General features: G+C 42.6%; 2 protein-coding genes and 1 long non-coding RNA gene across 3 annotated transcripts in view; 1 reads left to right on the top strand and 2 right to left on the bottom strand.

Annotated features, from left to right (window-relative positions):
• Nucleotides 1-870: 870 nt before the first annotated feature.
• Nucleotides 871-10,481, bottom strand: SAMD15 (sterile alpha motif domain containing 15). The gene is made up of 3 exons (XM_028507234.2): nucleotides 8,341-10,481; nucleotides 7,297-7,395; nucleotides 871-2,101 (listed from the first exon to the last, which is right to left on the bottom strand). The coding sequence occupies exons 1-3, from the start codon at nucleotides 10,234-10,236 to the stop codon at nucleotides 1,910-1,912; spliced, it is 2,187 nt and encodes a 728-aa protein (XP_028363035.1). The 5' UTR covers nucleotides 10,237-10,481; the 3' UTR covers nucleotides 871-1,909.
• Nucleotides 10,435-25,525, top strand: part of TMED8 (transmembrane p24 trafficking protein family member 8) — a 27,614-nt gene continuing 12,523 nt past the window's right edge. Inside the window, exon 1 of the mRNA XM_028506937.2 lies at nucleotides 10,435-10,697. Within this exon, the coding sequence (XP_028362738.1) occupies nucleotides 10,580-10,697 (118 nt within the window). The 5' untranslated portion in view covers nucleotides 10,435-10,579. The remainder of the gene's footprint in view (nucleotides 10,698-25,525) is intronic.
• Nucleotides 23,557-25,525, bottom strand: part of LOC118497620 — a 16,160-nt gene continuing 14,191 nt past the window's right edge. The window contains exons 3-4 of the long non-coding RNA XR_004900160.1: nucleotides 23,826-23,828; nucleotides 23,557-23,567 (exon numbers count right to left, since the gene is read on the bottom strand). This is a non-coding gene — a long non-coding RNA (uncharacterized LOC118497620). The remainder of the gene's footprint in view (nucleotides 23,568-23,825; nucleotides 23,829-25,525) is intronic.

Below are 25,525 nucleotides of genomic sequence, written 5' to 3'. Positions count from 1 at the left end.
TTTGTCACCTGTAATACAGTAGAAAACAACAGCACTGGTCATCAAGTTGAGAAAGGTGACACTGACCATGCTGTCCTTGAACAGAACCATCGTGTGCTAACTGCTACATGCTTTTGAACAAAGCCATTCACTGTGTAAGAAAACTACTATGGCCCCAGGTTAATCACATGCATTTTTCTTCTTTTTTTTTTTTTTGCTTAATTATGAGTCAGGCAAACTCAGTGGTATTGAATTGATTGAGATAAAATTTTGTTAGTCCAATTTGGGAAAAAATTAGTTTCATCACCAAATATTAACACTCAGCTCGCTCTCTCTCCCCCTCTCCCTCCCCCTCTCTGGCCCTCTCTTTCCCTCCCTCTCTACCCCCTCATCAGTAAAAACATATCTTCAGGGCCCTGGCTGGGTAGCTCAGTTGGTTAGAGCACTGTCCCGATATGCCAAGGTTGCAGGTTCAATTCCAGGTCAGGGCACATAGAAGAATCAACCAATGAATGCATAAGTAAGTGGAACAACATTTTAATACAATTTGATATTTCTCTTTCTCAAAAATCAATAAATTAAAAAAAAAAGAAACTGGAAGAGTACGGGGGAGATAGTTCACTCCCAAAATGACCAGCCTAAAAACAAAACAAACATATCCTCAGGATTAAAAAAAAAATTAACACTTGGAATGAATGCTAATTCGAGGCGCCGTTCCTTCTCTCGGTAGGAGAGAAAAGAAAGCGACGTGTCCCTCTGATACCGACTCAGGCGCAGGGTGCCGGGCAGGATGCGCCCCTGCCCTTCTGGGTGGTGGCAGCTCTGCAGTGGTGTTTAGAATCAAGAAGTACGTACGAGTAGAAAGAAAAAGACCATAAAACTGGAGAGGAATTGGAGTCATTCAAGCAACAAGAAACATTTTGTAATTTCTTTTGAGCAGTCCAGTCATGGGTCGACTCTGGCCCGAATTTCATTTTATAAAGGTCTGGCAGGTCCCGCATAAGAGAGCCCTATGAACCGACCTCAGACCCTGGTTCTAAGGGTACTGTCACAAGCTGTTTGTAAAGGTAAATACAAATCTCAACTATATTTAAAAAAATATTTCTATGATGACAAAAGGGAAGGGGGCTTTCCCCTTCCTTTTCTTAAAATATTTTCTTCAGAAAACTCATAAATCCTCTCCACCCCACTGCCCCATTTTTGAGATATATGTCAATATTTTAAAAAGCCGAATAAGCCTTCTGCCACTTTTATATCCCAGGACTGACTTCTGCGGGGGGCTGTGGAGACGTCTCTGAAATGTGAGCACCCAGGCGGAGGGTGCGGGGGTCTCCCTGAGTCCACGGGAGCCCAGCCTGAGCTCCTGGCCCCAGGAACCACTTCCCGTCTGGGGCAGAGACCGGAGAAGTCTCTGCCCTGGACTGCGACAGTGCACCCCCTGGGAGGGGCTGCGTCTCCCCGCTGTGCGAGAGGGTGGGGTCGCCTCCTCCTGGCTGTCTGGGATGCAGCTCCCCTGTGACGGGCATCACAGCCTGACGTGAGTGCAGATTCACCGATCAAGCCGTTTCCTTTTCTGCAGCTGTGGAGAGGACTGTCGGGGTGGCAGGGGCCCCAACATGTTCCTGCTACCAGGTGCGTTACTAGAATTTACCAGGGAATTCTTACAGGTACCCAGAAAGAGAAATATTGCTATCTTTGTTTTAACATGAGTCTAAATGAAAATACAAATAAAGGGAAGGTGCAGGGAGTTGGCTGTAGAACCAGGAATAGAGCCCAGAGTTCTACCTCCGACTCCTAAGGAAGAGGGGAAAAAGAAAACCCTGTGAGACCACACTTCTTCCCCTGAGGAAGTTAACTTGCTCTTGCAGACCAAGTGAAGTGGCTTTTCCTTATGGCTCCGAATATAATGCCGCATTCAAGTGAGGGGCAGTTATCGCGGCTCATACTCTTGTAGTCCTGCTGTTTGCACAAATTCTGATAAGGTCAAGGAATCAGATTTTGCCCCAGTGTGCCCTTTCCGCTCTAAAAATAAGCCGATATTGTCCCTGTAGGGAAGACTGATGGAGCGATTAAACAAAGGTTCTTCGATTCCCAGGAGCTCCCGCGTGTGCCGAGAAATGACCTGAAACACAAGGACGGTTGTTGAGTGGGACTGACCTGAAGACACAACTAGATCAAAGCAGCCTTACTCACTCTCCTAGGCCGCTGGCATGCTAACCCCTTCAGTTATCTCTGTGGGAAAATGCATCAATAAAGTAACATTTTGAAAGGCTTACTAGCCTGGCCTTATCAAAACACAGTTCTTAAGAGAAACATAATGTAATTCATCTTTTCAAATCTCATTTACAGAGGTTTCTAGGCGCTTACATAAGATGGCTATAGGTAGGTTCATTGCTTTCCTTTGGCTGAGCAATCTGACCAACCATCTGAGCAAATAATATGCTCAGATTAGGAGGCATGCCTATCTCTGGAAAGGTTAATAAATAACATGTCTATAAGAAGCTCAATTAATCTGCAGCTAGAAAAAATTATAATGGCCCTGGCCAGTGTGGCTCAGTTGGCTGGGCATTGTTCTGGAAACCGAAAGGTTGCCAGTTCGATTCCTGGTTAGGGCACATGCATGGGTTACAGGTTCGGTCCCTGGCTGGAGCACATGTGAGAGGCAACTGATTGATGTTTCTCTCTCCCAACGATGTTTCTCTCCCTCTCTCTCCCCCTCCCTTCCCCTCTCTTTAGAATAAAAAAAAAATAAAGAAAAAAACATTTTTTAAAGTAAAAAAATTATTATGCAATAGTTATTCAATTTGTTTCACTAAAAATACATCTTAAATTCTAAACAGCAGACATTAAAGTTCCAGCTGTTTTCTTAGTACCTATATGTGAATATAGGTAATTCTTTTAAAGCATCTTTTGCCACAATTCTCAGTATTTCTAAAACATAATTTATATTCATTGAGCATTATGCCACTTGATATCCTAGATTAAGGTATCATTGAATTTTCAAATTTTAGTTTTAATCATAGGTCTGTTATTAATACTGCTATTTAAATTCATATTCTTTGTCTGGATGAGACTGTTGTTCATGAAACTGCTGCTAGAACACAGCCAAAGGACTATGTGTAATGGATTTTTTTTTTAGTTTAAAACTACTGGCTATAGTTATAAGACTGTAAAATTCATGCCACAGACCATTCTAAACCTGATACAAAGCTTCCCATTAGCCATGTACTTTAGATAGGCAAGACACCTTTCTTCTCAAATCTTACTTGGTTTTGTTTAGACTCTAGAGATGGTGTGCGGGGAAAAGAACATCTACATGGTTTTCTTGCTTTCCAGTGGGAATACTAATTGAGGTGTGTAGCCATTGAGGTTTCTAAGAGTTGAGATCCAAGTTACTACAGGTGGCTCTTAAGAATCCTCATTGATAACTGGTGCTGCTACACTGAGCACCTTGCTTGGTCAGCATCGCACCCTGACTCTCCTTTTGAGTGTCCCTAACCAGAAGAGGTTATTTCACAAACTCACTGATGTTTACAGATGGTGCCCTGAGGAGGAACCTTGTAGTCACAGACATACTATTAACCAAAATAGCCATGTGTCTACTGTGGGCCGAGAGAGTTCAGTGCTGTTAAATTTTTAATGCAGAAGTTAGAAGTGTTATAAAGCAATTCGTAGTTACATGTGGGATCAAGAAATATACTCTAATCACCCCTCCTCGAATTCAGTGATCCTTAAGGTATGTCTGAAGTTCACTGACGGACCATGAAGGTCCTCTGATGGGCTATAAATTTATCTAAAATTGTGAGTCCTTTCTTTAATCCTGATGAATAATGAGCAATAGACCTTATTTTTGCCTAAGACTTAAAGCAACTTACTGGTAACTTAACTGAGTTAGTAAGGATTATTGAAGTAGGTGTTCAGGAAGATCAATATTAAAGTTTTCTAAGGATACTTAATTCCACGTCCCAGGACGGTGGCCCGTCCTCAGCGCTCGGCAGCACTTGTGAGCGCCTGCTCCCCGTGGGCTCGGGCGGCGTCTGCGGCACTGAGGGCTCTCAGGGAGGTTCTGTTTTTACTCTGTCATCATTGTGCTGTGCACTGATCATGATTTTAAAAAGCTGCTGATTTTGCTTTTATTTGTTAGCAGATGGATTTGCTTTATTATCAATTTATTTTTATTTTTTATTTTTTGGATTTTATTTATTTATTTTTAGAGAGATAGGAAGGGAGGGAAAAAGAGAGGGAGAGAAACATAGGTGTGTGAGAGATACATTGACCAGGTAGTTGCCTCCCGCCTGTCCCCAACTGGAGATCTGGCGCACAACCCAGGTATGTGCCCTGCCTGGGAATCGAACCGGTGACCCTTTGGTTCACAGGCCAGCATTCAATCCACTGAGCCACACCAGCCAGGGCATCATTATCAATTTATTACATACGGCTTAGTTACCTTATAGTAGTAAGGCACATTTGCTTAACTGGAACCTATTGCTTACCTTAATTAAACCTAAAGGTCTAATTTTGTGGTTGAAATGTAAATCATCTATACCATCATTATTAAAGCAGATGTATAATTTCCTTAAAATCTGCTTGTTGATTCATATAACAATGTGAATTAATCTTAAATGCATTTTGCTAAAGGAAAGAAGCCAAACTCAAAGGCTACATATTATTTGATTCCATTTATGTGACATTCTAGAAAAGTCAAAACCAAAGGGACAGCCCTGGCTGGTGTAGCTCAGTGGCCTGAGTGAGGGACTGCAACCCAAAGGGTTGCTGGTTCGATTCCCAGTCAGGACACATGCCTGTGTTGTAGGCCAGGTCCCCAGTAGGGGGCACATGAGACACAACCACACATTGATGATTCTCTCCCTCTCTCCTTTCCTTACCCTCTCTAAAAATAAATAAATAAATAAAATATTTTTTTAAAAAGCCAAAGGGACAAAAACAATTTAGTGGTTGCCAGGATTGGGGTGGAGGGATAGGGTGACTACAGAGGGGACACGGGAAATGTTAGGGTTATAGAATTGTTTCGGATCCCTGACCCTGTGCACTTGTTAAAACCCACAGAACTGCATACAGTGTGGCTTTATGCAAGTTTTTAAAGAGCCAGGACGTTGTGCAACCCCTGATAAGGAGGTAGGGAATAAAGGAGCTGACTTTGAAAACCAGTGCTTTGTCTAGGTCAGTGATTTTCAACTGGTGTGCTACAAGAACTTTTTAAAAAGGCAATACATGACTATTTAATCAGGGGCACTGACCTCTTTTCCCTTAGATTGTCAAATAAAAAAATGAGAACAGTCAACACAATAATAGCCATTTGGTGTGAATGAATCAAAATTACACCTATTTATTTATTTATTTTTAGAGAGAAGGGAAAGGAGGAAGAAAGAGAAGGAGACAAATATCAACCAGTTGCCTTTCACATGCCCCCAACTGGGGACCAGCCCGGCAACCCAGACGTGTGTCCTGGCTGGGAATCAAACTGGCGACCTTTTCACAGGCTGGTGCTTAATCCACTGAGCCGTACCAGTTAGGGCTATTTTTTTTTTTGTCAGTTTGGCAAAAAATACACCTTTTTGGTACGCTGCAAAGTTTTAGTAATTAGTTTATGTGTGCCATGATAAAATCACTGGTCTAGATAGTGTAAGGCTAAAGACAAAACAACTATATATAAACACTGTACTCTGGGAAAGGTGTTTCTCATATGTTTACAGATAAGGAGAGCCAGGCTGCCCACTGTCAGAGAAAGAAGTTACAAAGCAGCAAAGGCGGACAGGGAGTAAGAAGGATGGGAAGGCTGGAATGAACCTTGTGGTGCTGGACTGGAGTCAGAAATATCAGGACAGCTATTAGTAGAATTTAAGAGATTAAATGCTCATTTAGAGCTTAATGTGTTTAATAATTTAAAGGATTTCTTTTTTTTAAAGATTTTATTTATTTTTAGAGAGGGAAGGGAGGGAGAAAGAGAGAGAGAGAGAAACATCAATGTGCAGTTGCTGGGGGGCATGGCCTGCAACTTAGGCATGTGCCCTGACTGGGGATTGAACCTGCGACACTTTGGTTCGCAGCCCGCACTCAATCCACTGAGCTACGCCAGCTAGGGCTAATTTAAAGGATTTCTTCATTTCTTGTTGCCAGGAAAAGGGATTAGGTATTAACAAGTATAATTTCCTTTTCTAAATCATATCACTTACAGAATTATGTGGTTCTAAGGTTTGATCAAGAGTCACCTGGGGGACAAATTCCAGGGTTTACCCTACATATAATGAATCAACATCTCTGGACTGTGGAGCCTAGGAATCTTTAAAAGAAAAATTCATCTGATTTTGAAGACTATCCAAGTTTAAGAACCACTGAAGCAGAACATTTATGGGCAGTAGTGTACTGAATGAAACCACTGGTATGATGGGGAGCTGGTATTAAAGGAAAGGTTATCAATGAGATTATGTATGTGAAGCTTTGTAAACTATTAAACACTATAAATGGAGAGTATTATGAGGCAAAGAAACATGGTCATGGACTGTTGGTGCTGGAGAAATCTTAGGAAACTGAGGTCCAAAGAGGTTAATGTAACTTGTTTTCAAGTTAGGTACCAAAGCAGGCAAAATACGTATGGTGTTACTTAAGTGCCAATGGGTGGTAGAGACATAGAATGTATGAGATCTTGGAAGGAGAGGTTACTGTGACCTGGGAAGGTCAGGAAAGACTTCTTGGGGAGAAGTTGAGCTGGGTCTTAAGGATGATTAAGATTCATATTAGCCATAGAGAAGGGGCAAGCTGCAGAAAGAGGAATGCACAAGACAGGTTTGGGAGCGTGTGAGACCTGCGAGGCTAGAACAGAAGATGCATGTAGAAGAGTGGCAGGAAGAGGATGGTGGCTGGAGAAAACCTGGGGAGGGGCTTGAATCCTAAACTAAGGGGTTGAGCCTATCATGTAGGCAGAGGGGATCCAAAAGGTTTCTGAGTAGCATATATATGGTTGGAAGGTGAGTGTTTAAAAGAAGCACTCTTGAATCCAGAGGGCCCACAGCGTCTACAAGCAGAAGGTTGCTAGAATGTTCTAAGTGTAAGGCAATAACAGTCTGAACAAGTGGGAATGGAGAAAACCACATGCTATAAGAACTGACAGTTCATGGGATCTTTGTGGGGATCAAAGGAGACAGAAGGAGAGAGGAAGAAACCACTGTGAGCCTGGGGGCTGGGAGTCCAGTAACACTACTGACAGAAATTGGAGGCCAGGGAGGAAGAAAAGGAGATTTGTTTTAACCCAGGAGCACTGTTACAGTGGTCTATGGGGAAACTTGATACACAACTCACCTTCATGTCCTCAAAATCTGTTATCCCCATCTGAGGGAGGTTTGAGCAGTTTACATGGATGAGTTTTCGGCCACTGATGAAGTTTGTGGTAAAACACTCCTGTTAGTACAATGAGAACATCATTCAAAAGATGTATGGTTGGAAGGGAGGGAGGGAGGGAGAGAGGGCGGGAAAAGAAGGGAAGGAAGGAAGGAAGGAAGGAAAGAAGGGAAAGAGGAAGGAAGGGAGAGAGAGAGGAAGGGGGCAGGGAGGAGGGAGGGAGGGGAGAAGGAGGGTGGGGAAGGGAGGGAGGGAATAAATCATGTTTTCCTCCTGTTCTATACTGAGCAAATTTTAAATTTAAATTAAGTTTAAATTTAGTACTAATCCTAATAATCACACATATTTTCCATCTAAGCTTTTGCTAATTTTTTTTTTGCATGATACAATCAGTTCTTTCATGCTGCAACTACATTTTAAGTATGGGGTTACAAAAAAATACTAGATCTTGTTTTCTTTTTGTAGTAGCCTAAGAACATAATTGGCATCAATGAAATAAAAGGATTTACTTTTCACTTTGTCTTTTCAATAACACTATTTTTGGTTAATTGGCTATTTAAATTAGTATTGTTAGGTGTTCATGATACATATGACATATTTGGGACACTTGAGATTAATACTACAACTTCAAGTTAGGGACCTAAAACAACTTCACAAAGTACCAAAAAGTCTACCTTGGATGAAAGCTATTAAAAAATAGTTTTCAGGGGAAAAAATACAGTTTTCTATGAAAAGAGGTCTATATAAATTCCTTAGTCTTTTTATTCAAGGATTGCAGTGAAGTAAAATCACTGCGATGAATAAGAAAAACATACAAATGTGACTCTCCTCTCCCCAAATAAAAATATCCATCAATGGAAAGGCCAAAATTAAAATCCAAGTTACTTCTACCATAGTTCAGGACTTTTCTATACTCCTAGTAAGAAAGAGGGAAGAACTCAGGTAAGGCTAGAAAAATAAACAGAAGAATGAGAGTATAATGTCAAAAAAATTATTTTTGTATACCTTGTATTGAGGGAAGCCTAATTCGCTAATCCACTCTGCAACTTTTTCTGGGCTCCATTTAAGACACTCAAATTGTAGCTCAATCCTTTCTTTTGACTGGGTTCCTTGATCTTCATGTACCAGTTTCTTCAACTCTAGGGACTCTCTTAAATCCCTCTGAGACTCTGAGGGATGTAAGTCATCACTGGTATCAGTAAGCTCATACAGTTTCGGGGATTCTTTTGAAAACATATAATCTGTTTTTACTGAGTCTATGCCTCTTACCTCTAGAGACTCTAACATAGAGTCTTTCATAACTTTTTCAGTTTCTTTTGCTAACGATGTTTCTTCATTATCAGAATCCTCTAGCTCATCTTTCTCTACGAAATACTTAAATTTGATTGGTTTTGACCTATCTTCCTTGGCAAATTCTTTATATGTCTCTTGTCTATGTAGTGCTTTGGCTTCATCTGGTAACCCTAAATCTTTATCCGGTAACTCTGAATCTTTATCCCTAGTTGGCTGTGTTGGTGTCTTCTCTTGAACTAATGGTTTGGTCTCCTGTGGTGGCACCTGACCTGTGTCCTCAGTTGATTTACTCTGTGTCTTTGGTTCTTCCTCTTCAAACTCTGGTACAATCTGTTCTGGTGGTTCTAGATCTTTCTCTTCAGTTGACTCTCTCGGTGTGTCCTCTGATTTGGACTCCTGTAGTGGTGCTAGTCCTGTCTCCTTAGCTGATTCTCCCTGCGTATCTTTTTGAACTGTTGGTTCAGTATCTTCTGGTGGTTCTAGAACTTTCTCCACAGTTGACTGTCTTTGTATCTCCTCTTGAATTTCTGATTTGATCTCTCCTAATAACTCTAGACCCATTTCTTCAATTGGTTTACTTGATTTTTCCTCAGGAAACTCTGATTTGATCTCTTCTGGTAGCTCGGCTTCAGTTGACTTTGTTTGCGTCTCCTCAGTATAGTCACTAGGTTTCTGGTCTGGAAACTCCTGTTCAGTCTGCTCAGTCCCTTCATCCTCAGTTGGTTTTTCTCCTGTCTCCTCTGAAACGCCTGACTTAGTATCTTTTGTAGACTCTAGACCTGCCTCCTCAGGAGACTTTCTTGCTTTCTCTTCTGTAAACTCCAGTATGGTCTGCTCAGATGGCTCTGTCCTTTCCTCCTCAGGTGACTCTGTTTGTGTCTGCTCTGGAGACTCTGATGTGGTCGCCTCTTGTGGCTGCAGAACTGCCTCTTCAATTGATTTTCTTGGTTTCTCACTTGGAAACTCAGGTTCGGTCTCCTCTGGAGGTTCCAGACTTGACTCTTCCTTTTGCTCTGTCTGTATTTCCTCTGCAGCCCCTGGTTTGGTTTCCTCTACTAACTCTAATCCTGTCTCACTGACTGTGGCCCATGGAACCTCAGACTCAGTTTCCTCCGGTAGCTCTAGATCTATTTCCTTTGCTGACTCTACGAATACATCCTCTGTAACATCTGGCGTGGGCTCCTCCGGTGGCTCTAGGTCTGGCTCCTCCTGCTTTTCATCCATACGGGCCTCCAAATCCTTGAAAAACTCCTCTACCATCCCTCCGGATGTCTCCAACATCACCTCTTCGGGGATCCCAGTTTCAGTCTCGCTAGAACGATCCGTCTCTGACTCCTTGGGAATCTCTTCCTCGGGCGTCAGGGTTGGGTTTTGGTGTGGGTCTATATTATTAGTACTCTCAGACGCCAGGTCTTTGAAGTTCTCCTCCGCCGTCTCTGGCTGTGGCTCTTGGTCCATCTCTTCAAGTGGCTCCAGGTCTGCCTCTGCCCTGACGTCTGGTTCCGCATTTTCAGTTCTTTTAAGAAGCCCAGGCAGTTGTGGTCTCTCGGACCCCAGGTCTTCATTTTCATCGGGGTCGGAATTGTAGTCCTCTGGGACTTCAGCCATGACGCCGATCAGCCCGCGCGCCAAGCCTCCTAGCAACCCTAACTTCCGATAGCGTCTCTGCGGATACCACGATTTCCGGCCAGGTCTTCCTGGATCTTCCCCCAGGTTTTGTTTGTTCTCTCACTCCGTACTTTAAAAACCTGCGATCAAAAGCACGCGGTAACCCTGCCCACGTCCGCGTCGCCAGGGCCCGCCGGCCGGAGCTCCTGCGACGGCTCGGGGCGGCGCACTGCCCCTTCCGGCCCGCGGGCGCCGCTCGGCACTTCCCGGCGCGCACTCGGCCCTCGGCTCTTTCCGGAGCCGCTCGCGGCGGGCGGCGGAGGCGCTCTCCGCTCCGCTGCAGATGTCGGACCCGCGGGCGGCTGAGGGGCCGGGCTTCTGGAGCCCGGCGGCGGCTCGAGAGCCGGCGGGCGGCGTCGGGGACGGCCCGGGAGCGAAGGGGAGCCAGGCGGCCGTCTCAGGTACGCAAGGCCAGGGAGCCGGCGCGGGCGCCGCCCGGCCTCGGGGCCCCCGCACCTCGGCTGCGGGCTCGGCCGCGCGCTGCCCCGCCTGGGCAGCCCCTTCGCGCGCAGAAACTCCCGTCTTCGCTCCAGCCGGGGCCCCGCTCCCCCGGGCCGCGACCCCCGGCCCCTGGTCTGCGCTCGAGGTTCTTTTCTCCTCCCGTTTCGAAATGCCTTGGTTCATGCCTCGCTTCCTTTCTCTGATCGGCCCAGATGGTACCGACAGAGCTGCTCCGCCCCGGGCGCCGCTTCGGCTTCTGCGCGTCCGCGGAACACTCCTCGGCTGCCGCCCCCCACCCCACTGGCCTCGCTGTCCCACCTCTGGCCCCCCACCCCGATCCCCACCTCGGTCCCCGGCTCCTGCCTTTCCGCCCGCCTCTCAGCCCCCATCCCACTTGGCCCTAGCTTCCCTGCCCGTAGGCCCCTGCCTCGCCTGCATCCTCTCCATCTCAGAGTGGGAAAGATGAAAAGGACAGTTGGCTCGGGGGTCTTTTGAATGAACGTAGTGGCCAGGAAATAGGGACTGAAATAGGAACTTTGGCGACTTCCCTCATTCTCCAGGACCCTCCTCTTCTTGCTCAAGGCGCTTACCTCCATTTGTGTCCGCTCAAGTTCCTCCGTGCGGATCACTGCAGAGCCCGAAGGCAACAGGGTCCGTCTATCACAGTTTCACCTCTTCGGGACTCTGTATGATCACCACACAGGTCGCAGCTAAAAGGACGCTCTTTTGAAATACAAAGGGATAGGGGGAGAGAACTGGTCTCACCACGTAGCAACTGCAACTTAATTTTCCAGGTCTGAAATTAAAATAGACACTGTCAAGTATAGCGGTAGAGGTGGTGCCACGGTACCTGGGTTGGAGTCTGAATTTTCAGTTTACTAAGTGACCTTCGGTGGGTCACTTACCTGTCTCGGTTTCTTCCTCTGTAAATTGTGGGTACCTGACTATTGCTCGGTTACATGACCCACTATGCACGAAGCACTTGATGTGTGCCTAGCCCAGGGTACATGCCAAACTGGTGGTGTCCATTCTTATGAGAATAAGGTCTGTTTTTGCTCGTCTAAACCCGGTGTGCTGTGCTGAGCATTCCCGGCTGTGTATGCCCTAGCATGGTGACTTTTCCTGTCTTTTACTTCTATCCCAAGTATCTCCCGTCCCCTAACGCTGCTTGGGCCAAACACTCACGTCTTTGAATCACCTAGCCTAGCCCACCCCTCCCAGCCGGCTTTATCTTCTCTTACTGTGAAACATGTAGCAACAGTTTTTGTCTTTTTTCCCCTTCTTATGAACTCTGTGCCTTGTAGTAAATTCAAAATTGATGACATGTATTTATAGTAATAGAACATCGAAGCCAAATATCTTGAAGATTAAGCAAATGAATACTCAGAAAGACTCATAATCATCTGTGCCTTGCATGGGTCAGTATTTTTGAAATAAGGATTTTTTTTACTTCCCCTTTACATCTTTGTGTGGTTATGGCAAACACACCCAAGCATTTGAAATGGAAAGGTCTTAAGTTTAGGACCCTGGCTGGGTAGCTAAGTTGGTTGGAGTGTCTTACTGGTATGCCAAGATTGGATCTCAGGTCAGGGGAACACACAAGAAACAATTAATAAATGCATAAATAAATGAAACAATATGTCAATGTGTGTCTCTCTCCCACTTTCCCCCTCCCTTCCTCTCCCTCTCCTTTCCTCTCTGTAAAATCTATTTTAAAAAATAAAGAATAGTTCAGTGTATATCGGAGGGTAATGGGTTTGTCTCTGGAGGACCCCCTACACCTCCAACTGGTTCCTGTATGCACTTGGTCTTCCTAGGACATTGCTAGAAATACTTAGGTTACTTTCTCTTCTTGCCCTCAGAAAGCAGGGTGAGTGTTGATTTCATTTTATTTCCTGCAGGGATTTGTTATTGTGTCCTGGAGCAGGATCTTCTCCTTGAGGTAGGATTTGTTGCTAGTAAAACAGCTAATAAAATAATAACAATGATAGCTTACATTGCTTGCTCTGTGCCAGAAAAAGCAGTGGGAAAAGATTGGCTTGTATTATCTGACTTCCTGTCATTTTTCTCTCCACTGTGCAGCCAAGGGAGGTTAACTTACTGCCCAAGTTAGCTGTGGAGTTTATACTGTCCCTATGAAATTGTCACCATGTTACGATGAAGTTTACAGTAGCTTATTTTTATTTTTATTGGTCATTAATCAAGTATTAGTAATCCAGGGTATGGTCTTTGCCCTCTAGGTATTTTTAGTTTGATGAGGAACAAAAACCAGCACTTCAGAACATGATATAATTGGGTGTTTTTTATTACAGCTTTTGATGTACTTATCCCCTGCCACCCCCCAGAATCTTGTTTGAGGGACAGAATCTGGCTTGTGTATCTCCTAGAGCCCTTAGTGTTTTGTCCTAGGCTGGAGTCTCCAACCTGCTGCCCACGGGCTGCATTGCATGTGGCCCAGGATGGCTATGAATGCGGTCCAACACAAAATTGTAAATTATACACAGACCTTTTTTTTTTTTTTTTTTGCTCATCAGTTTTCATTAGTGTTTGTGTATTTAATGTGTGGCCCAAGACAACCCTTCTTTCAGTGTGGTCCAGTGACGCCAAAAAGTTGGACACCCCTGTTAGAGGTTCTGTAAATATTTGCTGAATTGTGGGACAAAGCCTCACCCCAGAGATGTGGAGGAGCATCCAGTGATCATGAGGAATTAGGGTTGAGATGATGAAGAATGTTCCTTAGGTTAAAGCAGTAGTTCTCAACCAGGAGCGATTTTGACTCCCCCAGGAGGCTTTTTAGTTGTCACAACGCCCAGCTGGGGCGGAAAAGGAGGGCGTTGCTGACATCTAGTGGGGCAGAGGCCAGGGAGGCTGGTAAACACCGTGTGATGCACAGGACGGCCCCCGCAGTGCAGCATTATCTGGTCCCAAACGTCAGTGGTGCTGCTGTTGAGAAACTTTGAGTTACAGTTACGCTGGGTTTGCAGAGCGGTGTGGAAATCGTGCTTTTGCTTTGGCTCGGAGTTTAAAAGCTTGGGGTAAACTCCAGTTAGGAGTTTGGATCCTTCTGCCGCCTCCTTTGGAAACGATCCAACGAGTAAGCAGTAGAGGCCTAAGAATGAGGGAAATCGAAGGAGGTTTCTGTCATCCTTTCTTAGAGGGAAGCCAGCAAGAAGAAATGAGGTGGTTATCGAACTGAGGGTTTTGGTTTCTCCATGTATCATTCCTTCAAAGCAGGAACTTGTAACAGAATAATCATAACTTGTCTTTTAAAAGTATTTGTAAAAGTGTTTGCTGCAGAGAATACCTTTTGACAGTCTTCATGTCTGTTAGCTGAGGTTTTGGTGATAAAGTAAGAATAGTGTTTATGTGCTTCTGAACCAAGCTCTCCAGGGGTCATAGCGTTCTTATTGTTTTATGAACTGTAATTGTTTTTAATAGTCTATTATTTGGGACACGTGGGTCCTGCAGTCCCCAAGAGGAGAGAGAGATTACTCTTTACATAGTGAAACTCTGAGACATACATGTTGCATCACTTAAAAGCAGGGTGTTTGTTCTTCTTCTTTCTCTTTTAATGATTGGAAAGCTGTGGGAAAAATACAGAGCAAAATCTGTTATGACCCTGAAATCAGCAGTAGAACTTGGTTTGGTGTATGTGACCTTGAGCACTATTAATGCATTTAGACATTAAGGACTGGAAACAGGGCATGTGACCTTGTTCACGGTTTTTATGTAGGATTTAGAGTGGTGCAGTGTCTTTCTTCAGTGATGAAAGTGTTGCATTTCTATGGCCATTTCAATTTAATTTTCAAATTTAAAACTTGGTAGCTACCATATTGGATAGAATAAAAGAGTAGAAGTCTATGCCAAAGAACCCTTATGTTTTTTTTTTTGGTTTCTCTTGCAGTTTCATGTCAAAACACCCTGTAAATTTGCCTGCCTGTGGGTTATTTTTTTTCTCTTACAGTGGTTGCATTTTTATGGTGTTGAGATAGCCAGTTAGTCCTGTCATCATTCAGTCCATGACATCCCACCTAAGGTTTATAATCTGACCACTCAGGAGCATTTCCCACTCATACGGGCTGAGGAGAAATTGGATTGCATGGTCTCTGGGTTTGGTTGGAATATAAACTCAGCCAGTTTCTTTCTGTTTGAGCTTCTTGAGTCTATAACCACATAACCTGCTTTTGGTTCCTCTGTACTTGAATCTAGTAGCTCAGGCTAATTATCTTTTTGCTCCCCGTTTAGTGAAAGGGAAGTCCTGTGAGACCTGTTCTGAAGAACTTTGACTTGATATTCAGATGCTTTAGAAAAGCCTACTTTTTGGTTCTCTTTGTAGAGAAAGTATAAGTACACAGTAAATTTAAGTCTGTACTATGATCAGAATGTCTGAAACCATAGTCTGGTAACAGAAAGAAAACACTTATTTTTAAAAATATGGATGATTTTTTTAAATTAAAGATTTTATTGATTTTTAGAGAGAGGGGAAGGGAGAGAGAAAGAGAGGGAGAGAAACTTCGACATGTGCGAGGTGCATTGATTAGTAGCCTTTCACACACCCCCAACTGGGGACCTGGCCTGCAGCCCAGGCACTGTGCCCTGCCTGCGAATCTAACCAGCGGCCTTTCAGTTTGCAGGCGGGACTCAGTCCACTGCGCCATACCAGGACAGAAAACACATATTTTAAAAATAGAAAATAAATCATTTTAAGAAAGGTTCTTTTTTTTTCTCCCTTTTCTCCTTTGGCCATCACTTACAGGTCGAGTGGTTCTTGAGCTTCCATTTGCCCTTCTCTGTTCATTGTTTTTTAGGACCGTAACCATTCAAGTAGCACAGTCTTACTGCTGCCATGTGAGCAACTACATGCCAATATCATTTGATTATTAATTTTTCTTTAAACTGACATTTGAGATTGTTTCATTTTGAGTAATATCTGTGACATTACTAGTTTGATGTGTCAGTTTTTCCTAATATTAAAATAAATACATATACGTTAAAATTAAAAAAAAACAACATTTTCCCACATACCATCTAAATTTGCAAAACTCGCCCTGGTTTCTCTGGTCTCTGTTAGGAATCCCTGTAGAATTGGTCTATATTTGGCGGACAAAGTAAAAGCTGTACTATAGAAAAATTGGCTTTTGCTTCTTTACAGTAGTCTAAATATCACTAAGTAAGTTTAGGAAATCTGAAAAGCTATGTTTTTAATTGTTTTCTCTTTAAAACAAGACTGCATCTGTACACTTTACACTTCTGGAAATAAATTTCTCTCTCATTTTCTTACTTTCTGCCTCTCTGAATCCAATTATAAGTTGTTTTCTCAGTGGTTCTTATGTAATTTAGCATATACCTTTAACCTTACAAAAGTAAAAACAATATCTTTTCACTTTTTTCCTGCATACATTAGCCTGTCAAGATGCTATGAGAAATGACTCTTAATGTATGAAAAATGCTCAACCTAACTCATGATAAGAAAATAAATCATAACTACACTGGGTGTAGTTTGATGTCTCACTGTTGGTAAATGTGTATAGAAACAGGCAGTTTCAGGCATTGCTGATAGCAGTGTAAGTTGGTACAAATGCTGGAAGGGCAATTTCTTAATATCCGTCAAAATGATAATTTATGCCCTCATTGATCCATTTCTTCCAGGAATTTATATAATAGATTTATTCATGTGTCTGTTTAATGTACAGAGACAAGGTTATTATAGCATTATCTGTAATGGTAAAAGATTAGAAAGGACATAAATGTTTATCAGTAGGGAACTGGATAAATAAATTATAGAATATCCAGTGAATGAAATATTAATTAGCTGTAGAAGAGAATGTGGAAGTTTTTCATATGTAGTTATGGAGAGGTCTAAGATGTAAGTGGTGAAAACAAAGGACATAGTAATATGTCTAGTATTTCCATTATTTGTGCAAAAAAGAGTACATATGCGTGTGTATCCACTCACATACCTTTGTTTTTTAAGATTTTATTTATTTATTTTTATGGAGGGAAGAGAAGGAGGGAGGGGGGGAGAGAGAGAGAGAGAGAGAGAGAAACAGAGAAACATCAATGTGCAGTTGCTGGGGGTTCTGGCCTGCAACCCAGGAATGTACCCTGGCTGGGAATCGAACCTGGGACACTTTGGTTCCCAGCCCGCGCTCAATCCACTGAGCTACGCCAGCCAGGCCACATACCTTTTTTATATGCAAAAAACTTTTCTGGAAGACTACACAAAACCTAATGACATCTGTTGCTTTGGGAAGTGGGGACTGAGATGGGAGAAGGTTTTCACTGTATATGTTTACACTTACTGAATTTTGAGTCATGTGAATATGTTAACTACTCAGAAAAAATACACAAATGTGTTAAGAGGTTTTTTGCTGTGTTTCCATTGTAAGCTAGAGCTGTTCTGTACGTCTGTACTGCCTTTCTGGTCACCAGGAGCTGACCTTTTCTGGGCCTTTTCTTCTCTCGGATGAAATTTTTATGAAATACAGGTTGTAAATCTCCTTAGGGATTAATTTTATGTTATCCTTTAAACCAACTGCTATCTTCCATGACTTTTGTGCTAATTTTATTTCTGCCTGCAAATTCAATCTTGCTGAAGTCTGTGTTATGATCTAAGAGACAGGACAGATCAAAGGGGGATAGAACCATTACTCAGATAAGCTCATACTGAAGCCAGTGACAGAAAGAACACTTTCACAATTTCTGTTTTGTTTCCATTTTACTCACTAAGGTATCTTTATAACTGAAAAGAGGAAAGAGGCAATGTAGGTTTCTTCTTTGAGTAATGGCAGGCTACGTGATTGGGATCAGTTCTCCCACTGGAGGCAATTAGAAAATAATTGTTGAAATACAAACATCTGCTTGAAGATCCTGGCGAGCTGCCAGATAATGAAAACTCACCAGGCTGTGGTCCATGTCAGGGCAGAAGTATAAAGGTAGAAGTCGGAGGGTGAGAGTCCACTGTGGGGCTCCTTTCTCCTCTGAGGGCGTGTGGCTTTCTGAGTGGGGAGCCTGAATGACAAGGCTGTGAACGTGCCTGTCTGGACTGAAGCAGCAGGGATCAGTGTTCAGGGCCAGTCAAGCAGGGGAAGCCTTGGCGAATCCCCTTTCCTTTGGGTTAAGACCATGCAAGGCCCTGTTCTAGAAGTAAGGGTAAATTAGAGGCAGGTCATTGCAGGGACTGCAACTCAGCTGTGGAAACATCTTGGTTCTTGTAATTGGATTAAGGTGACTCCAGGTGCTGGTGCCCCAGGGTATGTGGAAGAAGCAAGGCAAATCCCTGAAGGATTGTTGGTAGGCTTCAAATTATTTCTACAACAGTTTTGCAAGAACCATTTCTGCCACATAGCAGAATGACTAGGTGCACGAGAAGAGACAATGTGAACAAAAATCAAATAATGGACCGTAAAAGGGGATTTATACAGGTACCAGATTTTGGAGTTACCATATACAGACTTAAACATAATTATATTTATTGCCCTGGCTGGTGTGGCTCAGTGGATTGAGTGCCGGCCTATGAACTGAAGGGTCACCGGTTTGATTCCCAGTTGGGGCACATGCCTGGGTTGTGGGCCAGCACTGACAGCTAGGTTATCTTTAAAATAGTGAAAGAAAATAACTTGATGTAGAATTTATTTTTTCAGTGAAGTTTATAAGAATGAAGATGAAATAAAGATATTTTCAGACAATCAAATACCGTATCATCTTCAGACCTGCGCTAGAGGAATAACTAAATCTTTGGGGCAGAATCAGACTTATCCCAGATGAAAGGAAAATTGCAATTTAATCTTACTTATTAACATAGATGCAAAAAGTCGTCAATAAAATATTAACAACTGAATTTAGCAATATGTATGACCAAGTTGGGTTTTTCCAGGAGTGAAAAGTTATTTTAACATTAAAAAAAGCCATTGTAAATCACTGTTTTAGTACACTAGAGGATAAAAATGATCAGTTTAATAAATGCAGAAAATATTTGGTAAAATTCGACCTTCATTTATGATGCAAAACTTTTAGCAAACTAGGAATAAAACTAACTTCTTCATTATTGGATAAAACATACCTACAAAAAAAACCTACAAGCAACTTCAAACTTAATGATGAAATTTGAAAGTTACACAATGGAATTCTATGCAGCAGAAAGAAAGAAGGAGCTCCTACCCTATGCAACAGCGTGGATGGAGCTGGAAAACATTATGCTAAGCGAAACAAGCCAGGCAGTGAAAGACAAATACCATATGATCTCACCTTTAACAGGAACCTAAATAACAAAACAAAGAAGCAAGCAAAATATAACCAAAGACACTGAAATAGAGGACAGGCTCACAGTGACGGGAGGGGAGAGAAGAGTGAATTTAAGGGGTCAGTGGGAAGGGCTCACAGGAACAAACTTAAAGGGCACATGGTCATAAACTAAGGGGAGGGTGGTAATGGGAGGGAAGTGGGGAGGGTGGGAGGGGGGAAAGGATTGGGATTAAAAAGGAGAAAACTGTGTTTGAACAATGATTAAAATATAATAAAAAAAAAAAGAAAGTTTTCCTCTTAAGACTGGGAATAAGACAAGGGTGCCCACTCTCACTACTTACTATTTGTTATTTTACTGGATATTCCAGCTAATATAGTCAGGCAAGAAAAATAAAATGTATGAGGATTAGAAAGATCCTGTTAAGTCTGTGTTTGCAGATGATGACTGTGCACCTGGGGATCCAAAACACATGCAGATAAATCACTAGAATTAGTCGGGATGAATTTGACCCGAGTGCTGGATACAGAGCCAATATGCAAAATTCCATTGCATTTTTAAAAATTAAAATATCTTTTACTGTAGAGTAAAAAAATTAGGAATAAATTTTACAAAACATATTTAAACTTTTCTGCAGAAGATTATAATACATTAAAGAATATCTACATAAATGGAAGGATGTACCATATTCTTAAGTTGAAATGTTCAATATTATAAAGATGTTGATTTTCCCCAACTTTACCTCTAGGTAAAATTCAATCCCAATAAAAATTCCAGCAGGGTTTGGGTGGGCTTTTTGGGTGGAATTTGACCAGCTGGTCCTAAAATGTATGTAGAAGTGAAAGGCCACAAACAGCAAAGACACTGGTAGTAACAAGATGGAAAGATTTGTTCTGTCAGGTATTAAGACTCATTTTAAAGCTTTGCACAATAGTCTCATAGGCTCTAGGAATAGGATAAAAGCCTAGAAATAGAATCCTTGATTTGCAACAAAGATTATACAGTGGATTAGTAGGGAAAGAATGGTAAATGTTGCTGGAACAGTTGAATATCATAGAGGAAAGAGAGAAGAAAAGAAAGGAAACTTGATCCTTGTCTCACACACAGTAAGTCAACTGTAGTTGGATTGTAGATCAAAATGTGGAAGGCAATACAATAACCTTTTAAATATAGATAACATAGGATAATATTATCTTGATCCCAGTGTAGGGAAAGACATCTTAAACGGGATGCATAAAGACTAATAAAAAGCCCTGGGTGGTGTGGCTCAGTGGATTGAGTGCGGACCTGTGAACCAAAGAGTCACCAGTTCGATTCCCAGTCATGACACATGCCTTGTGGGCCAGGTCTCCAGTGGGGAGGTGTGCAAGGGGCAACCACACATTGATGTTTTTCGCCCTCTTTCTCCCTCCCACCCCCTCCCTCTTAAAATAAATAAGTAAAATCTTTTTTAAAAAGACTAATAAAAGAATAATGATAAATTTTGACTGTATTAAAAATTAACTTTGGTTAATCGAAGAACCCCATTAAAAGAGGGAAAAGGTAAACCACAGAGTGGAAGCAGGTTGACAAACACATGTAGTTGATAAAAGGTTTCTTTCCAAAACTCCTAAAATAATAAAAAGACAACCCAGCTTTTGTCTTTTGTCTCAGAGGACACCAAGGTGCAGCTTTCTTTAGTCTTCCCTAATCCAGGTTCATCTGATACCAGCCTCGCCCGTGCCACTTAAATTTGACCTCATCAAAGCCGTGTACCACTGATGCACAGGTTGGGAAGTTGGTTCCAGGTCTGCCCTGGCCCCTGGGATCGGCCCCCTGGGTCTGCCTCCAAAACAGGTTGATGATGACCTAACCAAGGCAACCAGTGATTGGGAAGGTCTGAGAGTCACAGTGAAACTGACCATATAGAGAAGACAGGTCCAGACTGAGGTGTACCTCTGCCTTGTCCTCATCATCAAAGCCCTGGAGGAACTGCCAAGAGACGAAAAGAAGCAGAAAAACACCAGGTACTGTGGAGATTGAGTTTTGAGGAGGTTGTCAGCATTGCCAGATGGATGTGGTACCAATGTTTAACCAGAGAGCTCTGTGGAACCGTTAAAGAGATCCTGGGGACTGCCTCGTCTGTGAGCTGCAATGTTGAGGATGGCTGCCACCCTCATGATGTACATGACACCAACAGTGGTGTGGTGGAATGCCCATCTAGTTGAGAACTATTAAATATGAAGGAAAATGCTTCAATAAAGAATCATTTGACTAGGCCCTGGCTAGGTAGCTCAGTTGGTTAGAGCATCATTCCCACACTGCCAAGGTTGTAGGTTTGATCCCCAATGAGGGCACATATGAGAATCAACCGATGAAAGCATAAACAAGTGAAACAATAAGTAGATGTTTTTCTCTCTCTAAAATCAATACATAAAAGTTAAACATAAAAAGAATCATTTGAATAAAAAAGTCCAATAGTCAAATAGGCAGGGGACTTGATCAAAGGGGCACTTTACAAAAGAGGGTTTCTAAATGGCAAGAAGTATGCTAACTCATCAGTGATATGTAAACTAAATGAGCATATACCCACCAGAATGGCCCAGGTAAAAAATACTAATATGAGCAAGTATTAGAGAGTGTACACACTAGTGGGAAAGCTCCTCAGTGCTAGCAGGAGCACATACTTGACACAGCCCCTTTGGGAAATAGGTTGGCATTACCTGCCAAAGTTTATCATTCACATTTCTGTGATTTAATCATTCTACTCTGAGGTTTTTGTCCAACGTCAAATGCATGCACATGTGCACCAAGAAAAATGTGCAGGAATATTCGTAACGGCATTATCTATAATAGCCCCAAATGAGAACCCAAGTTTCATCAACAGTATATTGATAAATTATGGCATCATCATGGAATTTATACAGCAATGAAAATGAACTAACTCACCCACACCAACATGGATGAGTGTTTCCAACAATGTGGAGCGAAAGAAGCTAGACTTAAAACATTCTGTATCATTTGCCTTTATACAGAGTTCAGAAAACAGGCAGAATGAAGTCACGCTATTTAGAAATTCATATTTAGAACTATAAAGAAAAGCAAAGAAATGATTCCCACCAGTCAGAGTAATGATTAGGAGGCAGGGAGAGGCAGGCGATTGGGAGGGTCATGGATGGGGCTTTTGGAGTGCTGGGGACATTCTGTTCCTTGGCTTAGATAGTAGTTGTGTATCATAGGTGTTTGCCTGTGATAATTTTTTTCCTTAAGCTTTTTAAAAAAAGATTTTTATTTCATTTTATTTTTAGAGAGGGAAGGGAGGGAGAAGGAGAGAGAGAGAAACATCAATGTGCGGTTGCTGGGGGTCATGGCCTGCAACCCAGGCATGTGCCCTGACTGGGAATCGAACCTGCGACACTTTGGTTCGCAGCCCACGCTCAATCCACTGAGCTACGCCAGCCAGGGCTGCCTGTGATAACTTATTGATGGCATGTTTTGGGGTACTTTCTGTATGTTATACTTCACAGTGAAAGATGTAAAGAGGAGTCAGTGTGTAACATGGATATTAAGGGTGCTGGCTCCGGACTTGGCCTGCCTGGGTTCATATCGCTTCTCTTCCTCTTTGCAGGCCATCTAGGGCAAGTTACTTGGTTTTTGCTGAGCCACAATTTCTTGAACTATCAAAAGGAACTGATAATAGTATCAACTTTAGTGATTATGCAGTTTAAAGAGATTTCACTAAAAATTCAACGAGGCGATGCCTACAAAATGCTAGAAAGTATTTGGCATGTAGTAAGTGATCACTATACCTTGGTTATAATAATAATGGAGGTCAGAATGAAAATAGGATATTTAGCTACTTTAAGTTTAGAGTTTTGGACCCAGGCAAATTCTGTTCACGTGTTTGGGTCGGAGTTCTTGGGGACAGCCAACAGAAACTGATTCTGGCTGCAGTAAACAGAGGACTATGGGAAGGATGTCGGAGGCTCACTGCACTGTTGGAAAAGGAAGGCCGCGCAGGCTCCAGAGGTTATGCAGCAGCAGTGTGGCCAGGGCTCTTTGGCTGCCGGCAGGTGGAATATTCTGTCTCTCCTCCCCACCACGCCCATTTCAGATTCTTGGTGGGATATGTTAGGTCATGTGCCTGCTTCCTGACTTCCTGGAGCTGAAGAAGGATCTTCCATTCTGACTTTCATGATGTGCTGTTTACAAAGTCCGTCCTCCCCCAGGAGGAGAAGGTTGAGTATGTGAAAGTCGAGTTGACTACTCACATCCAGGGTCCTGCGAGAACCTGCAAATGTAATTGTGTTGTCTTTGAGGAAGGCCAGGGGCTTGAAATGAACCTCTGTACCAGTTATCCTAAAGGGAAGAGAGATTCGAGTCCAGAATCTGCAAACCATGAAACTTGATACGGTTTCTCAGCCAAGTTCTAGAACATGTCACGGATGATCTGTGAACACTTAGTAAAGAAAATAAGGGTTACAAGGAGCCAGCTTGAACATCTACAAATTTGTCCACCTAATTATTTTCTACTCAAGTTCTCTCTGCCTCAGCTATCACCGTTAAGTCCTCACTGTTTCTCATGTGAACTTCCGCAGAGGCCTCCCATCTGATCTGGTAAAAATCCATCCTACCAGCAGCTGCCCCTAGAATTCTACTAAAGATAAAATGTGGTCATGTCATTCCCTTGGGGTAAAGGCCCTTCACAGTCTTCCCTGTTACACTGAAAGCTTCGTGAAGGCCAGAACTGTGTCTGCTTCAGCGCTTTCTCTCCAGCACCTAGTGTGGGGCCAGGCACTTGACAGGAATTTGATGAGTATGGAGTTGAATGGATGGACCCTTGGCTCATCGCTACACTCATCTGTACCCACTGAACTGGCACGGTGTTTGCTTGTTTGTTTTACTAGTGTTTCTTCTTTTGTTTGTAACCCTTACCCAAGAATATTTTTATTACTGATTTTAGAGAAAAAGGAGATGGAGGAGGGGAGAGAGAGAGAGAAAGAAAGAAAGAAAGAAAGAAAGAAAGAAAGAAAGAAAGAAAGAAAGAAAGAAAGAAAGAAAGAAAGAAAAAGAGAAAAGAAAAACAAAGAGGGAGGTTGCTTCCCACATGTGCCCCAAACTGGGATTGAACCTGCAACCTAGGTGTGTGCCCTGACCCAGGATCAAATCCGCAGCCCTTTTGGAGTACCAGAGGATGCTCCAACCAACTGAGCAACATGGCCAGGGCATGTCTGTAGTGTTCTTGTGAGAACAAAACTGAGCCTGAATCTAGTCAAGCTTCAAGGTCATTACCGTCCAATAGAATTTTCCTTGATGATTAAAACTGTTTCTCTGCTGTCCAGTACAGTAGCCACTAGCAACTTGTGGATTTTGAGTACTTGAAATGCGGCTAGAGAGACCAGGGGACTGAGTTTAACATTTTATGTAACTTTAATTAATTTAAATTTAACCACATGTGCTAGTGGCTACTGTGCTAGCATCGCTCTAGATTGATGACCATTTTACAGGTAATACAGGGCACAGAAGAATCTACTAAAGTGATACCATGAAAATTCAATCAGCCAAGTTCAGAATATGGGAAAATCTGCATGTCACATGATGTTTTCATTTTTGTTTCAACAAATGGGGTGGGGTGAACATTGGTATAGATTGAGACTTAAGATACATAGAGGCTCAATTTAGTGTGTGAACCTTACTTGCATCCTGATTGAAACGAACCAGCTGTTAGAAAAAAGACCTTTGAAACAAGTGGAGAAATTTGAACACAGATAGAATTTTAAACGATGATATGGACTTGCCACATTTTGTAGGAGTGATGATGATAGTGTACCTATATCGAAAGTCTTTTTCTTTGGAGGTATATTCCAAATGGATATAGTGACGTCTGTGTGTGTGGTAGTGGGGTAGGGAGGTAGGGGGTAGAAGAAACGAGAGGTAAGATGATGGGAAGATAGGTAATGGGTGCATGAGTCTAGCCTCTAATTTTGTTTATATCCAAAATTTTCTAAAATGACATTTTTACACAGTAGTAATTAATATAATTAAAATATATGAAGGGAATGATTTACTCAAAATTCAGAATAGGAAGAGATATGAGTGGGAAGGGGCATTATGCAAGGGACTTCTAAAGTACTAATAACTTAGTTGGTGAGTATGCAGTTATTGGTATTATTACCATTTTTAGTTCTGTGTCTGCTTCTCATGCAGCGTTCCATACGTGTGACGTATTTCACAATAAAAAGTACAAAGAACAGAAAAGAATTGTACAGGGTCCAGCTGGAGGACGCACAGCTGGACCTCATGGGGAAGAGGAGGTGTTCAGGGGGACTCTGCAACTGTTTCCCTCCCGGACCCCGCAGTTGCTCGTTTCCTCTCTCTGCTTGCGCTTGCATTGTTTTTCTGTCCCTGACAGTTGTCCTCTTGCTTAGTCATCTGCTTGGGCGAGGCCTGTGAAGGCCTCTTCACATGGCGGGCCCAATCCCCAGCCTCACTGAGGCTCTTCAGTCTGTTGTGGTCTCTGATACCAACTCGAGATTTTGGGGAAGAGAATTGGACTGGCTTTTGGGC

Source organism: Phyllostomus discolor, chromosome 1 (genome assembly GCF_004126475.2).
Source record: "Phyllostomus discolor isolate MPI-MPIP mPhyDis1 chromosome 1, mPhyDis1.pri.v3, whole genome shotgun sequence".
Classification (NCBI taxonomy): domain Eukaryota; kingdom Metazoa; phylum Chordata; class Mammalia; order Chiroptera; family Phyllostomidae; genus Phyllostomus; species Phyllostomus discolor.
Note: the sequence above shows the minus strand (reverse complement) of the source record. Positions and strands in the feature narration are given on the sequence as shown.

Excerpts from the sequence above, each read along its gene's own strand:
- SAMD15 (XM_028507234.2), bottom strand. The coding sequence starts at position 10,236 with ATGGCTGAAGTCCCAGAGGACTACAATTCCGACCCCGATGAAAATGAA. Across the intron at positions 7,396-8,340 it reads TAGGCTTCCCTCAATACAAG|GAGTGTTTTACCACAAACTT; the intron begins GTATACAAAAAT and ends TTGTACTAACAG. Across the intron at positions 2,102-7,296 it reads CAGATTTTGAGGACATGAAG|GTCATTTCTCGGCACACGCG; the intron begins GTGAGTTGTGTA and ends CTTGTGTTTCAG.